The sequence below is a fragment of the Salvia hispanica genome, unplaced genomic scaffold (assembly GCF_023119035.1).
Source record: "Salvia hispanica cultivar TCC Black 2014 unplaced genomic scaffold, UniMelb_Shisp_WGS_1.0 HiC_scaffold_631, whole genome shotgun sequence".
Classification (NCBI taxonomy): Eukaryota; Viridiplantae; Streptophyta; class Magnoliopsida; order Lamiales; family Lamiaceae; genus Salvia; species Salvia hispanica.
The window spans coordinates 90,649-107,811 of NW_025952390.1; the positions used below are offsets into that span (position 1 = coordinate 90,649).

Sequence of the window (17,163 nt, forward strand, 5' to 3'; positions counted from 1 at the left end):
AGCTCGCCTTGACTCGGATCCCATTCCAGAGTGAAAGGGCCGGGCGCAGGATTAGACGGCGTGAGCCATGAAGTGATCTTGGTGTTTGCTGATAGTTTCATTCCCGAGAAAAAGGTGTCTGTGGGGTGATCATAGCTGTGCCACAACACTTGAGTACCATTTGAGAGAAGTATGAAATTCCCTGTATCCGTTAGTGTGGCGGTTATGTTAGTTGTAGTGGTTTGGGATGAACCGGTGTAGACGTGGATGGGATGACCGCCATGGCGGGTGATGGTGAGGTCGCCTCGGTGCCAAGGGTCAGACGGGAGTGGATTCTTTCGAGACCGGGTCGTCTCTGTTGGCAATCCACACAGCCTTTTGAGCGGTTTCACGTTGTTGAGCACAATTGCTATGTAAGTGTTGTTTGTGAATGAATCGGCTTCGGGAGTGTAGAGCGTAGGTGAAGCGGCCGTTGGGGGAATCGAGTTGAGACGTCGAGTTGAGATGGTTTCCTTGTTTGAGTGTCGATGGAGTAAACTTCTTTGATGTTGTCGAGACGAGTGTGATGCATATCCACCGCAAAATTGAAGGAGTCATTGGGTTTGGAATGTTGACTAGTATAGTCGACATATTAGAGAAGAGATTAGAGAGAAGAACAAGAATTGTATTGAATTGGTTGATTATTCAATAGAATATGGATCCCTTTAAATAGGGACGAATATACACCGTACATGGCATGTATTTCATATGGAAAGCAAATAACTCTATTCTATACAAAATATTAAGTCAATCATTGATTGTAGAGAATTGATGCCCTTAATTATTCTTTCCATCTTGACACTCCCTCAAATTGAGTAAGGATCTCCGACACTCAATTTGCAAGAACATCTCTAAAGCTTTTTGAGTTGCCGTTTGTGAATGTCCCAACGATCTTAACGAACAAAGGGAAGCTCGATGATACCTTTCTCAATCTTCTCTTTGATGAAGTGTCTATCTACTTCACATGTTTGGTTCTATCATGTTGTCCCCGAGATGCTTATCGCAGCTTTGTTATCACGTACAATTGGCTCTTCCCGGCAGAACCATCTCACACATTAGTCTTCTTAGCCATAAGATTTCACAAACCACTTTTGATACCCCGAAACTCGCCTTCGCGGACAATGCCACCACCTTTTGTTCTTGCTCCTCCATGTCACCAAGTTGCCCCACAAAGGTGAAATATCCTAAGTCGATTTTCTCATTCTGATTTCTCCGCCCAATCCGCATCCGTATAACCATGTATCTCTAGGTGTTCATTCTTGGCAAACATCACTCCATGTCCTAGTCCTTTTAAGTATCTAACAATCCAGGCGGCTTCCATATGATCAATCTGAGGCTGATGCATAAATTGACTCACAATGTCCACTTGCATAGGCGATGTCGGTCTAGTGGGGAAAGGTAGATAAGTTTTCCAACTAACCGCTGATATCGACTTCTGGCTGCTAACTTTGCTCCATCTACAATCCGTAATCCATGATTGAGAATTATCGGTGTCTAGCGGTTTACATTCGAGTAAACCTGTCTCCTAGGATGTCCAAGATATTTTTTTTTCGTCTCAGAAGATTCCTCTAGATGATCTCGGGACTTCAATGCCAGAAAATACTTGAGATCACCCAAGTCTTTCATCTCAATCTCTTGGAATAGATTCTTTCTCAGCTCCTTAATTTTTCCTCATCATCACCGTGATAATCATATCATCAACGTATATAATTAAACACGTGATCTTATCCATTTGCTTCTTGAGGAACAAGGTATGATCGACATTACTTTGCTTGTACCCATAAGTAGTCATCGCATCGTAAATCTCCCAAACAAGCTCTTGGAGACTGTTTCCCATATAGAGTCTTCTTAAGGACAACCTTCACCTCATTTGAATCCCTCGAGAAGCCCGGAGGAGCCTCCATATACACTTCTTTCTTCAACTCACCATGCAGAAAAGCATTTGTCACGTCGAACGGTAAAGTGGCCGGGCTGGTAGAATCATAGTAATACTTTGGACGTCTTCATCATTGCCACCGCGAACGCTTCGAGTAATCCACCCCATATGTCTGTATATCCTTTGGCTACTAGCGTGCTTTATATCTTTCTATCGAGCCATCGGACCTTCGTTTGATTGTGAAGACCCATCGACACCCATCGCCTCTTTCCTTCGGTATCTTGCACTTCTCCCAAGTAAGATTTGGATTAGCGCATCAATTCCTTCTTCATTATCGTTGCTCCAATGCTTGTACCTCATAGCTTCTTCCCATGTTTGTGGAATATCTTCTTCCTCACATAAGGCATCTAAAAAGCTTGAGAGATGTTCTTTGCAAATTGAGTGTCGAAGATCCTACTACTCGATTTGAGGGGGGTTTCAAGATGGAAAGAATAATTAAGGGCATCAATTCTCTACAATCAATGATTGACTTAATATTTTGTATAGAATAGAGTTATTTGCTTTCCATATGAAATACATGCCATGTACAAGGTATATTCGTCCTATTTAAAGGGATCCATATTCATTGAATAATCAACCAATTAGAACTAGAAAACATTAAGATTTTACGGTCTGATAATGGGGGAGAGTTTGTCAATTCCAACATGAACAGTTCTTTCGAGAGAAGGGTTAGTTCACCAAACCACTTGTGCCTATACTTGAACACAAACAGTTCAAAGGAAAACCGAACCCTCTTAGATATGACCCGGTCTATGCATATTGAATCTAAAGTCCCACAACATTTTTGGCTCCGAGGCCCTAGCCACTCCCCTACCTTCTAAACCGTTACCTACCCGAATCCGGACTTTCAAACCCCACTAGATGTTTTTTCTACTATGGCGAAATTCCCTCCATCCTCGGCCTTGAACCCGTGTCTTTGGATGCTCAGCTCTTTGTCCATATTCCTAAACATGAACGAACCAAGTTGTCACCATGTGTTGTTAAATGTGTGTTTGTGGTTTTGGAGTTAACCAAAAGGGGTATAGATGCTTTGATCCGAAATCTAATCGCATGTTCACCACTATGAACTCGTGATGTTCTGAAACCGAATATTTTTTTTGCCCACCTTAGCTTAGGGGAGAGTAATAACATTAATAATAGTGACCCACTAAGTTGGATGTCAATGCCAGTAACTCCAAGGCGGATCTACAGAGGAAGAAAAGCGGTTCACTGAGGGTCTGGTTGCATCCGAAGAAACGTGACACGACCCAAGGTGTCTCCCCCATCCCAATATCTGATGTAAGTCTCTCGCCCCGAGACGATGATACCTTGTTATTGACTAAACTGAGACATAGAAGAGATTGAAGAACGATACAAATGAAGTGGAGGATTCGGGAATCGAGATTGATGGGATCGATCAAGATACTGGGAAAGGGACATACTACCTACGAGAGAGAACAGAGGATACCACCCAAGAGATATTCACCCGAGAGGATCAATTAGAAAGCTCGATACCATGTTGACTAGTATAGTCGACATATTAGAGAAGAGATTAGAGAAGAACAAGAATTGTATTGAATTGGTTGATTATTCAATGATATGGATCCCTTTAAATAGGGACGAATATACAGTACATGGCATGTGATACGGCATATTCCCTAGGATTATCTCCTACCTCTTTATTTAGTTAGTTATTGATTCCTATATCTTTCCATATATTAAAGGATCTTTATTTTCTTGTTCCCTAAGTCGAGTAGTATTATAAATAGAGATATTGTATTCTTCTATTTCAATAAAGAAATATCAATTATCATTTTTTTTTACTTTACGCATTTATCATATATTCTGGTTTGATCGCAAGAAAGCTCCTAGCGCTTTTATTCCATAATTTGAGCCGATTGATCGAGGGCAAAAACTCCCTTGACGTTCGAGCGATTCGAGTTAAGGAACTTCATCCTTAACAAATTGGTGCTTTCATCGTGATCTCTTCCTCCCATCCATGACTTGAGAAAGAAATCTATCTATCTTACCTATGTGACCAAATATTGGTTGCCATCACGAATACACAAGACGGACGATGACGAGTTTCCCGTCGTATACAACTCCGGGATTTTCTACGATGCGGCTCCCCCGGCCATAGAGCAGGGCCCCCTTTTTCCGCCATGGTACCATCCTCCCAGATCCGACCCGCCTTATGCCGAGATAGAGTCTCATCTCTCCGTCCCCCGATCGTTCGTGGGCAACCTCCAATCCCTTGATTTTCCTGAGCCAACGACCAATGTTCACCGGATTGGCAGCAGCCAACCTCGTCCACCAGCCGCCGCCTCAATCACCTTCCGAGCCGCTCTAACTTGCTACCTTGCCGCCTACTCCCTAAACCTACCAAAAACAGCCCTTTCGATCTAATAAAAATCGAATAAGGTAATGGTTCTTGTGATGCAGAAGTTGATACAAATGAAGAAGGATAAGTCTTTTGAGTTGAAAATTACAAAAGATAATAATGATTTATTGAAGGAGAATAGCGTAGATGACGTAGGAAATTCTTAAGTGGATCATCATGCTGCAAATGTTGATATTTTTGCCTTAAAGAAGTCGATGAAGTTTCGCATGGAAAAGTCATGATTATTTCCTCCGGACTATTGGAGTCAACCTCATGGTGGGCACTTTTTCAACTATGGGCAATGAACTTTTCGCATTTGGGACTCATGGTCCAAGCGCCAAGTAAAAAGTTAATGCGCTTCTTGAAGGAAATTTACTTCGTAGCTTCTCTGAAGCCACTTGAGTACTCAAGTGTGCAGAGGAATATGAAGGGAGACACTTGATTATTCATTGTCCATTTGATCCCGGAGGAGATATATCCCATTTGGCTTATGTTATCAACGACTCGTTTATTGCTTTGCTTCGTGATTTCCACCTTGAGGACAAGGTGGATTTTACCCTGGGGAGTTGAACGGCATATTCCCTAGGATTATCTCCATATCTCTTATTTAGTTAGTTATTGATTTCTATATCTTTCCATATATTATTAGGAACTTTATTTTCTTGTTCCAAAATCGAGTAGTATTATAAATAGGAGATATTGTATTCTTCATTTCAATCAAAATATCAATTATCCTTTTATTTTACTTTTACGCATTTATCATATATTTTTGGTTTGATCGACTGCAAAGCCCCTGATCTTTTTATTCCATAATTTGGCGGATTGATCGACGGGAAAAAGCTCCCGACGTTCGAGCGAATTATTCAGAAGGAACTTCATCCTTAACAGATGTATTTCATATGGAAAGCAAATAACTCTATTCTATACAAAATATTAAGTCGATCATTGATTGTAGAATTGATGCCTTAATTATTCTTTCCATCTTGACATGGAAACGATGTGGATTATGTTTTTCGATAAATGAAATTGATAATGGAGAGATTAGTATGTCTTAGTTTAACTTTCACATTACTAAAGCCACTATACGTTTTGTTTGATAGGAGTGGGGAGGACCTCAATAATCAATCTCATTGAAGTTTCTGGGAAAAGACTTTCACATTACTAAAGCCACTATAAGTTAGAGCCGGCATACATCAACTTCATCAAGCAATTATGGTAGAAAATATATACTGTCGACCCCCTATAAAAATATTGCACTTTCTATTTTCTTACTGCCCCAAAATATGTGCATTCCATTTTTATAAAGTTATCCCAATTTATTACCTCTATACATCAACTTATTTACAACTATACCACCCTAAACAACTACTAGAATCTAGGTGGGTCGCACCATTCTTCATCATTTTCTTTACTTTACCAAATTTTCTTAATCTGTCTATATCCATCACCCATATTTTTATGGACGAAAGAGTATTAAATCTCCTCCTTTTACCGAAATAATTGATTTCCTTTTTCAATTGTCCCACTAAAGTAATTGATTTTCATATTTAGTGAAACCAAAACATCTAATCTCGCCAATTTTACATTCTCTTTTTCCTTTTCTCCTACTTTATTTCTTTACTTAATAAATATTACTCCTCCGTCCTAGATTTATAATCACATTTTTTGTTATGGGACAGTTTTTAGGAATTGGGGGTGTAATTAATAGTGAGATGAAGCTGTAATAAATTAAATGAGATGGTGGAGTGAGATGATGGAATGTTAATAAATGAATGGATGATGTATGATAATAAATTAAGTAAAGAGGTTGGGAAGTGGTCCCTTTTGACTTTTGGGTTTTTTTTTTTTTGTTTTGATTTATTTTAATATGATAATGGCCTTTGGGTGTAATTTTAGTGAATAATGGGTAAAATTTTAAGTCCCAAAAATGGAAAATTCTAAATGTGACTATAAATATGGGACGGACTTTTATAGCAAAATGGGCTATAAATTTGAGAAGGGAGTATTTTTAAAATTTCTGACAAAAAGAAATTATTTACATGTGCGATGTGGTGGGGTGAATGAAGTGATATCCATGTATATAAAAATTTATGTAATTTTAACCCGAAACAATTGTATGGAATAATGATTTTATTTATATTATGCTCGTAAAGTAACCAAAGGAGAATGAAAAACACGAGAATAAAAATACAATTGCCATATGAAAAAAAAAGCTATCCTAATCAGACATGACTTTACTCATTTTTTTTATTGCTTAATTTATGCTGATTGGTTACCTACGTCACATGTGATAATATATACGAACCATTGAATTTTAGTCAAAACACAAAAAGAGTATATTTTCTAACGCCCGGTATGGTAGAGACAGTGGCGAACGCACACAATAACAAGGTGGTAAAGTTGTATCCCCAAACTCTTTCTATTTAATACTTCATCCGTCTCATAAAAATATGTGCACTTTCCATTTTCGTCGATTCCAAAAGAATATGTGCATTCCATTTTTGGATTCATATATCAATTTAATAATGTAGGACCCACTATTCATCGACACTACTTTAACTATCATTCTTCTCTTTCTCTTACTTTACTATACCATTCTCCTCCTCTCTCTTAGAGCATCCACAATAGCGGACGTCCGACGGACATCCGACCAACGAGTGGGTTGTCCGTCCGGACGTCCACTATTGGGGCTAACGTCAGGTCGACGACATCCCGGATGGATGAGAGGTCATCCGCGGTCATGCGCGCGTCCGTCGCCCGCCGGAATGTCCTAGTGTTTTTTCCGCTATTGTGCACAGAATGTCCTAGTGACGTGGCGGTTCAATCGAGATGTCCTTACGTGACATGAGGTGTTTGATACGGACCGAACAACCGCCAAAGCAGCTAGTATGAGATGGAAGAGCCCACGAGCAGCAGGGAGGTTGCGAGGTGCAGCGAGAAGTCGTCCATCGCCACGTCGAAGCCGAAAAGGATGCAAACCGCCCATCGACGGGCTTTGTTTCTAGATGGGCATAGTGATTAGTATCTTTTATTATCTATTTTGGATATTATTATTTTGTTTTATTTATTTTTTGTAAGTGTCGAGCGTAATTATAAGCTCCGTCGGGTTTTCTTTATTGATTTTTTCCCCGATGTTTAGGATTAATCAACCCTAGGGTCCTTAGTATATAAATAGGGCTATTTGTTCATACTCTCCATATGAATGAATTTATTATTTGCCCAACATCTCGTGAGTTCTTTGACAAAAACTAAACACTGCTCGCCCGACGGGAAGGATCTCCGCGCACAACAAATTCAGTCCGTCACCTATATCGGGCGCCGGAAGTATCTACGGTCGACGTATTCAGCCCCCCGACCTGCGTTGAGGAGAAGCCCTTTAACGTGTTTTTGTGATGTCCTGACTTGTCCACCAGGATATCCACCATTATTGTGGATGCTCTTACTTTACCAATTTTATCTTAATTCTCATGTCATACTCATTGCTCATATTTTATGAGACGGATGGAGTACTATTGGTACCGTATCCCACAATTATAGTCACTAGCCAATGGTAAGAGCTTCTCTTTTCAAACGCATCGCGACACCCGTTGGGGGTTCGATCGGTCATTCGACCGCCCCGCGACGTGTTGGGACCCGATACTAGGCTAACACTACTGCGACGGGAAAACCGCAGCGGTGAAGATGGATCCCCACGGTTTGACGGGGCCGACGCACAAACTGGATATTGAGAGCTCAATAATACTTCAATCATCTCATGATGCCCGAGGCCCAACACCTTCACTACGCGATGATCTTATTTGATCCCCGACATCAAAAAATTGCAATATAACGCATGTAAAATCTCAATAAAACTTTGTTGATATTTTCGTATACTTGTGTTGATGTTTGTAATACACTATATTGATAAAAAGAAACCACTAAAATTATGATATGATAAAAGTAATGACGATCTTACCCCTTTGTTGATATTTGTCTAATATTTATTGATATTCGCAATATTTAATTCTATCCACTCATTTTAAAATCTAAAGATATAGATTTGATCTTAATTTTGAATTATAATGCTATAAGTAATATAAAAGAACCTTCTTAATCGACATTTAATTACATCATCTACTTTATTTTTAATATACTTATTTATTTGTTTTCATGGACTTGACTTGACTCAATGCATTAACTTGACTTGGTCTTTTCAATTTATTTTTGTTTTAATTCATACACTACCCAATGTCGTTACAAATTGATTTTGTTTTGATTGTTGCTTTATGGCCAGCAATTTAATTTTGTAATATCTTTAATTTTATTTTCATTCTTTTTTAATTTATCTTGTTTTTAATAGATATATATGTAGCTAATATTTCAATAAATAGAAAAAGTTTATGTGATTTTTAGTACTTATAAAATAAAATATTAAGAAAATTTAAATTATACTCCCTCCGTCCCGATTAAGAGTCACACTTTTCCATTTGTCTTCCCAATTAACATACACTTTATGTTTACCATAAATAGTAATAGGTCTCACATTCCACTATCTCAATTCTCTCACATTTTATTATAAAATCAATATAAAAAATGGGTACCACATTTCACTAACTTTTCCAATCAATTTTTCTTTACATTTCTTAAAACTCGTGTTCAGTCAAAGTGTGACTTTTAATCGGAGACGGAAAGAGTAATCTTTAAACAGAATCTATTATGAATTTTAAATCCAATTGCATATATTCTTAAAGTTTTCCCGTCGGAGACAAAAGATGATTTTTAAGTAAAGATACTTGGCAAAAGTTTAAAACAAGATTTGCATATTATAAAAATCTAAAAATATTCATTTCAAATAGAATAAAGATAACAAGCCTTTTAAAGATTGAAGTAATTAAATTATTTATAATATACTTGGCAAAAGTTTAAAACAAAATTTGCATATTATAAGTCAAAGAACCATTATTACAGACGATAGAAATCATTCAAATAATAGCACTATAAATTGAACTAACATATTAGTATTATTTATAATGAAGGACTGACAAAGATTATAATCGTGAAAATATAAGAGCATCCGCAGAAAGTGTTTAAAATCGGCAAGGTTCGTCCGTCCCAGAAAGTGCCAAAGGTAAGGACGAAAGCTCGTCATTACGCATGCGAGTCCGTCTACATCCGTATCAGCCGCACCTGGGCGCTAAGCTCTTAGAAAATTAAAAAAAAATTAATTTTAAAAAAAGTTTTTAAATAAAAAAAATATGGGCCCCACTTCCCAAAAAATTATATCCGTTTTCTATCCATCCACTTTTAATTTAATTTTCAATTTTTTCCCCCAAAATTCACATTTTCATCTATAAATACCCCCCACGTCCAACACAAAAAAAATCACATTCTCATCTATTCTATCATCTACATTCTTTCATATTTTTTTTCCTCATATTCTCTCATCTAAATTCCCACCACACTACACAATGTCCGGCCTCGGCGATCACCCCTCAGAGCAATCGCGGTTGGAACCACGATTGGTTTGACTCCGACTCATTCCCTAGTCCGGAAACGACAATTTACGGCGCCCTCCTCAAACCCAAGGTTCGCAAGTTATGGGTGGCTACCGTCCTTACCCGGTGGACGACCAAAATGCCTCCGGGTTCGGGTGGGCACCCGAACCTGGATCGGGAGGGAGTAGAAGCTCTACTCATTACTCCTACATCTATTCCTACTCCTACTCCTCCTACTCGTGGCACCCACCCGCACCCCGTACTTCCTCCGGGTGAGATGATGGCGAAGTGTGCAAAGCCTACTTGGCAAGTCTCCGAAGATCCGGAAGTTGGCACGAACCAAACCGGGAAAAGATATTGGTGGCGACATCACTCATCTTTACAATGAAACCCGATCGGGGGTAACCATCTATCGTATGATGTGTATGGTGCGCAATTGCATCTTCAGTATGCAACGACGCAATCGGTAAGTTCCATGGGTATTACCTCCAAGAAGAGCGGGCGGCGGGGCGCAGCAAGAGCGAGCTCGACATCATAAGTGCCTTTGTTAGAGTTTGTATACCTAGAAATCGCGTTTCGAGTGATTGAATACTTACTGTGAAACTCTTATTTTTATTTTCCAAGGAATAAGACAAATTGTTTTTGTCATGTTGTTATGTTTTTACATTTAATGGATGTTAATTGCATGTTTAAATGTATAAGTTAACTTAACAAAGTCTAAGTCTTTGTTTAAGTAGCAAAGGCCCAGGTTGTGGGCGACGTCCACTTTCTAAGGTAACACGGTCGATCTTATACAAGAAAAAGAAAATTTTCACGACCTAGATGGAATTAGACTATCCATCGTGAGAGGTTTCAATGTCAGTCCGCATATTTCTAAGCCTTGCTGAAATAAGATGACATTAGTGTGGTAAAGCACGACGTATCTAACAGCAGACTTGTCTATCTACTGAAAGGCGAGGTCGTGATAAATATTTGTTTCTTAATCAATGTAGGTTAGCATTGAGCATCCCGTATTGATTATGCATTACTTTGACTTATTATGTCGAATAGTGCGGGTTCCTGTAAAATAATCTACATTATATTAATTGAAGTGGTGATTAATATCTAGCGGTGCTAGGATTGCTATTATATTGAATGGTGCGCGAGGTGAGTCTTGTTTGATAATGTCCTCAAGAGGAGCACGAAACAAGATTTTATTGAACCTAGCTAGTTACTGATATTCTGGCAGATAATAAATAAGCATTTCATGCTATGATCCACTCTGAATTAATAAAAATTAATTAATTAAGTCCATAGGAGACATTAATTGATTAATGAACATTTTTATCTTAAGCGGCAAATGAAAGTTAAAACGAAAATACGGATTAGTTATAATTTCGATTTGGATGAGGAGAGTTCAATATTACTTCGTAGTAATATTCCAATTAAAGCTCATATTAAATTGTGGGTTCAATTTAACTAGTAAAAAGTAAATTGGATGAGCCCATATCCAAAACCTCCAATAGCTTACGCTGCCAGTTCCTTCAGCACCGCCCTGGCGACCTATCAAAGTTTGGAGTTGAAACCGTTCAAGTACCTCGATTGTTGGCAGGAAGGGCGCCAACATCCGAAGTATAGGCCTCCAGCCCCTCTAGCAAACAGCCGAGGTCGGTAGCCCTATCCGACGGCGCTTCCCGATGATGTGGCTGCCCAGCTTGCCGGAACTAACTTGGGGTAGCCCCGACGCTAGCCCGAGCAGTTCCTCGCCGGCCGCAAGCGAAAGCAAGAAGGCGACGGCCACCCGCTCGTCACGCCTCGACTCCATCCGCCCCCGCCCCCGCTCCCTTTGTGCCTCCTCCACCCCCGAACAACAAGTTGTGGGCCCTCTTGGGTCAACTCTCTATTTGAACGACATACGTCTAACATGACTCCGGATCAACTTGCAACACATGAGGGAACGATCCGGGGTCTCAAGAGGCAATTGGGGATAGATGACTAGTCTTCCACGTGTGTAATTTTTAATTTGTAGGATTTTAATTATGTATTTTTATTTTTAAGATTTTAATTATGTAATTTTTATTTTTTAGGATTTTAATTATGTAATTTTTTTTAAATATATTTTTATAATGTAGAAATGTTTTTAGTAATTGAAGTATTTAAATTGAATAATAGAATGGTGGGACCCTTGAGCTTGTCCTTAGCTAAGAGCACGGATGTAGGTGTTGTGCTCTTAGCTAAGGACAAAAAGTAAAAGTGGGTCCGGGCACACTTCCGTGCTCTTAGCTAAGAACATGGATCAGGATGCTCTAAGAAATAGAATTAGCCGATTATTTAAACTCCAAGTATAATTATTTTTCGCAACCCAGTATCGAAAATCATGGATCCGCAATTGGGAGATTTGATTTTTTTAAATGTGAAGAGAATTTCATTTGTTTGAGGTAATATATTAATATAACACGAATAATTATATTTGGATGAAAAACAAAAAAAGTGGACATTTATTCTATGTTCTATCTTCCTGATAACTGAGAAAGTGTGACTTGATTGTTTGATAACTGTTGTGGTATAGCTTTGTCCACTTGTTGAAACACACTATTTCTTGTGATAAATGCTGGATTTTTGGGTATCGGCAGAGTTGCTGTCTCATTTTTGAGCATGAATAAAACATCTTCAATGGTTGGTCGATCCACTGCTTGATTCTCAACACACAGAAGCCCAATGTGAATGCATTTCTGCAGTTGCTCCGTCACACATGAATCCCTCAACATTGGATCCGTGAGTTGCAATGCATCATCTTTTCTCCACAGCTCCCATGCCTGCAATTAAACATGATCATCTCAAAGAGTTCAACACTAATTGATGAGAGATAATGAAACCATTGGAAACTCACGTATTCCACGATGCTCAAAGGGCCTTCAATCTCGTGGAAGCTTCCGTTTCTCCTACCGCTCACAATCTCTAGTACTAAAACTCCATAACTGTACACATCGGACTTGACCGAGAATATGCCTTGCATTGCATACTCAGGGGCCATGTAACCACTGCAACAGATTACTTCTATTTGTAAGCTATGAATAACTATGCATCACAAGGTCTGTAGGAATTAATCATGTGTGACTTACTAAGTCCCAACGCGTTGGTTTGTGTTGACTTCATCAACATCCTCTTTGAAGATTCTTGCAAGGCCGAAATCAGAGATCTTGGGAGTCATGTTTTGATCAAGTAGTATGTTGTTTGGTTTCATGTCACGATGGATGATTTTGAGGCGGGAGTGCTTGTGGAGGTACAGTAGCCCCTGAGCAGTCCCCTCGATGATGTTGAACCGTTTCTCCCAATCTAACTGCTCCCTCCTGGATGGACCTGTGTTTGTGAAAATTTGTATTCACTAAACTAACGTTGTTAATTTGATGATTGAAATGTGGATGAGAGACTTACTGAAAAGAAAGCAATCAAGACTTTTGTTAGGCATGTAGTCATATATAATCATTTTGTCATCTTTGTGAATGCAAAATCCTATAAGCTTAACAAGGTTGACATGTTGCAGTTCAGAAATGAGTATGAGCTCATTTTTGAACTCAAGCAAGCCCTGTCCCGACTTTCGTGATAGAAGCTTCACTGCTATGTCTTGGCCTTCCCCTATTCTACCCTGTACATGAAAATTGTTGATTAACTGATTCACAAAGACAAAGTAAACAAGTAGTGGTGTCCTAGTTATGAATGATTATTAGACCTTATAAACGGGGCCGAAACCGCCCTCTCCGAGTTTGTTGTTGGAGGAGAAGTTGTTAGTAGCAGAGATGATGGATGCATAAGTGAAAAGCTTAAGCTGATGACCATTGGCTCCTCTGTTCTCGAGCTCGTAACTTCCCGTATATCCCTCCAATGTCAGGAGTTCATGTAATCTTTCCTCCCTTTTCACTGATGATCATCCAAATATAGCATGAGAATTGAGATCTATTGCTTTCAAGGTAATAAAAAAGAGAAATACAAACATGCAATGCTCACCCTTACGATTTCGCATGATCAAAAGAACAAATGCCAACGTAAGCAGTAGAATTGCACCCACTTCACCCATGATTATTCCCATATACGATTTCGCTTTTGCTGTCACAAAAATTTCAAGTTAGCTCATTCAAGATAATAATGTTATGATGTGCATATAGCAAGGTACCTTTTGGGGGAGATTGAAGAACATATATCTTGTCATCGGCACCAGAATTATCCTGCACCCACTCCAAATCTCCACCAATCCAATAGCTGCACCCATAGTCTTGTCCCATATAATTCGAATATCCCGCGCATTCGCAATCACTCCATCTCCAGCAGGTATCCCTGCAGTCACTCAGTATAAGGCTCCCGTTTCCGTCGATAGTTGGCATAACCGATCGCCCTCTCACATCCCTAAAATCTCCCGACCGCTGATCAAACACCTGATTCTTGTTCCTGCACTTGGGCAGCTCCCACAGCTCACACCCTTTGCTGTAACCATCACCATTAGACCTGTAACCATCGCAAACGCTGGCCATAACCACCCTCAGACCCTTGTCATCGATGGTCGACACGTTCCCCGTCTCGTCCAGCAACCACCCTGAAGTCACCTTCCGACTCTCCATCGTCCCGCCCTGGATCACTGTGTACATGAAGTAGTCTCCCCCGCTAGTTAAGTTATAGTTGAAGTTGTCGCGATCGGGCCTCATATAGAAATTCTCGAAATTCTTGACATTCCCCAAATCGTCGTCATGATAGTCCACGAGGCGTCCGCTCCTCCAGTACGCCATCCCTCGCCGTCTGATGACCAGCTCACCTGTATTGGCAATTGAAACGAAAAATATAAATATAGCCAGGGATATTATAGCATATTTGGAAACTAATATCATGAAACTTTACAAAAAAAAATCCACAAATTTTAAACTTGGTACTGTATATAATATAGCAAACTTAATTAGTTGTTTATTTTTTCCACCAAAAACAAAATTCGGCTACATTTCATTTGTTAATACATCACATAAATATGGTTATCACTGAGAAATGACAATAATGTGATAACAAAGTCCCTAGAAGTCAGATATGGTTATCCATCTCATTTAAATATAGTTGGAATTTGTCGTCGGTGGGAAAAATTCAACAACTATGTGAGTTCATGATATTGTGTCAAATTCAAGGTTCGTAAGAAAAAAACAAATTTTAGAAAAAATTTGTGATATTAAGCACCAATATGCCATATAACTATCTCATATCAATGTAAAAGAATACTGAAACCATCATATAAGTGGATTCCTATCAACCTGGATTGGGATCCCACTCCAGAGTGAAAGGGCCGGGCACGGGATTAGACGGCGTGAGCCATGAAGTGATCTTGGTGTTTGCTGATAGCTTCATTCCTGAGAGAAGGGTGTCAGTGGGGTGATCATAGCTCTGCCATAGCACTTGTTGTGGTTCATGATTCGAGCGAACGATGAAATTCCCGGTGTTGAGGAGTGTGGCGGTTATGTTAGTTGTAGTGGTGTTTGATCCTCGGGGGGTGTAGAGTTGGATGGAATCGCCTCCATCGCGGGTGATGGTGAGATCGCCTCGGGAGCCGAGGGAGAGCTGGGGGTCGGAGTTTTTGAGGACGGGGTCGTCGCGGTTGGCGATCCAGATTGCTTTGTGTGAGACAAGAGCGGAGGCGGCGCCGCTGTTGAACAAGATTGCTAAGTAAATGTTTAGTGTGGATTGGTTGGATCCAGGGGTGTAGAAGCGTAGCGTGAAGAGGCCGTTGGGGGAGTCGAGCTGAGACGAGGAGTCGAGATAGTCTCCTTGTGTGAGAGTGTCGATGGAGGAAACTGCTTTGATGCCGAAACAGAGCAACACACATAAACACGGAGTCATGGGGGTTTGGAAACAATCAGGATTTAGTGTTTTTTCATTTTTTTGTGAGGTTGGTTTAGTGGTGAGGCTACAACACGCTTGACTTTTGTGTGATTGTCGCTGACCACAAATGAAGTTTCTAGGAAGCTACTACTGCTACTTAATGAGGTGGTTACGACACATACTTTAACAAGCAAATAAGAGTAGAAAATAGACAAAAGATGAAATCAAATATAGGTGGTTTTCGTATATAGTTTGAGAATCGAAAATTATATCAATTTTCTAATACATTAATAATTGACAACACAAAATATATTATTAGTATTGAACATCGATGTTATTGTTATCGATTATTGAGCTCATAGTAGATAATTTTGATTCTTTTCGAAATGGGAAAAGATAAAATTAGTAGGGTTATTATTGACCAATTATTTATTGCATCACAGCAATTAAATAAAATTTTATTAATATGTATTTAATTAGTTAATACTCTATATAGGGGTGCGTTAAAATGAGAAAACCTCTTAAAATACATCATACCATCATTCATAGCCAATCATTTGTACACGTGAACGAATAATAAGCTGTCATATGACAATAAAAAAAATACTCAAGTGCAAAAATCTCGGCCAACAATATACAACACTGTATACAGCAATTTTTTCTCGGCCTGCAATATCCAGCACGCTATTGAACATCGATGTTATTGTTATCGATTATTGAGCTCATAGTAGATAATTTTGATTCTTTTCGAAATGGGAAAAGATAAAATTAGTAGGGCTATTATTGACCAATTATTTATTGCATCACAGCAATTAAATAAAATTTTATTAATATGTATTTAATTAGTTAATACTCTATATAGGGGTGCATTAAAATGAGAAAACCTCTTAAAATACATCATACCATCATTCATAGCCAATCATTTGCACACGTGAACGAATAATAAGCTGTCATATGACAATAAAAAAAATACTCAAGTGCAAAAATCTCGGCCAACAATATACAACACTGTATACAGCAATTTTTTCTCGGCCTGCAATATCCAGCACGCTATATTATGTAGCGTTTATAATATTGCTAGATGTGTTGTGACACGGTGTCACTTTAAGATGTGTTATCATTTTAACACAAAGCCTCTCTATATTCCATAAAAATAAAGACCTTTTACTATTTTACTTCATCCTATAAAAATAGCCTGTTCTTTTGATAACATTTTTCTTAGGGCTGGCAAATCGTGCGGATTGGGTCGTTATCGGGTTGACCCGATAACGACCCAACCCAATAAGGCCAAACCCGAACCCAACCTGTTAAGGAAACCCCAAACCCAAACACGAACCCAACCCGCCACCTTCAAACCCGGACACGACCTGGACACGACCCGAACACGATAACTACACGAACCACTTTGGGTTGACCCGACACGATAAGAACACGATATCGACCTGGACACGATAAGAACACGATATCGACCTGAACACGATACCAACACGAACCACTTTGGGTTGACCCGACACGATAACAACGCGACAACAACCTAAGCACGATAA

General features: G+C 39.2%; 1 protein-coding gene across 1 annotated transcript; it reads right to left on the reverse strand.

Moving 5' to 3' along the window:
- Window positions 1-12,194: 12,194 nt before the first annotated feature.
- Window positions 12,195-15,728, reverse strand: LOC125199699 (G-type lectin S-receptor-like serine/threonine-protein kinase At1g11330). Its single transcript, XM_048097631.1, has 8 exons — window positions 15,052-15,728; window positions 13,938-14,570; window positions 13,772-13,870; window positions 13,497-13,684; window positions 13,202-13,412; window positions 12,889-13,126; window positions 12,657-12,807; window positions 12,195-12,582 (listed from the first exon to the last, which is right to left on the reverse strand). Exons 1-8 carry the CDS (start codon window positions 15,632-15,634, stop codon window positions 12,277-12,279), a joined length of 2,409 nt encoding a protein of 802 aa, XP_047953588.1. The 5' UTR covers window positions 15,635-15,728; the 3' UTR covers window positions 12,195-12,276.
- Window positions 15,729-17,163: the final 1,435 nt, after the last annotated feature.

Coding starts and splice junctions, on each gene's coding strand:
- LOC125199699 (XM_048097631.1), bottom strand. CDS start 15,634: ATGACTCCGTGTTTATGTGTGTTGCTCTGTTTCGGCATCAAAGCAGTT. Junction 13,871..13,937: donor TCTTCAATCTCCCCCAAAAG/GTACCTTGCTAT, acceptor TTTTTGTGACAG/CAAAAGCGAAATCGTATATG. Junction 13,413..13,496: donor GTTTCGGCCCCGTTTATAAG/GTCTAATAATCA, acceptor TTTCATGTACAG/GGTAGAATAGGGGAAGGCCA.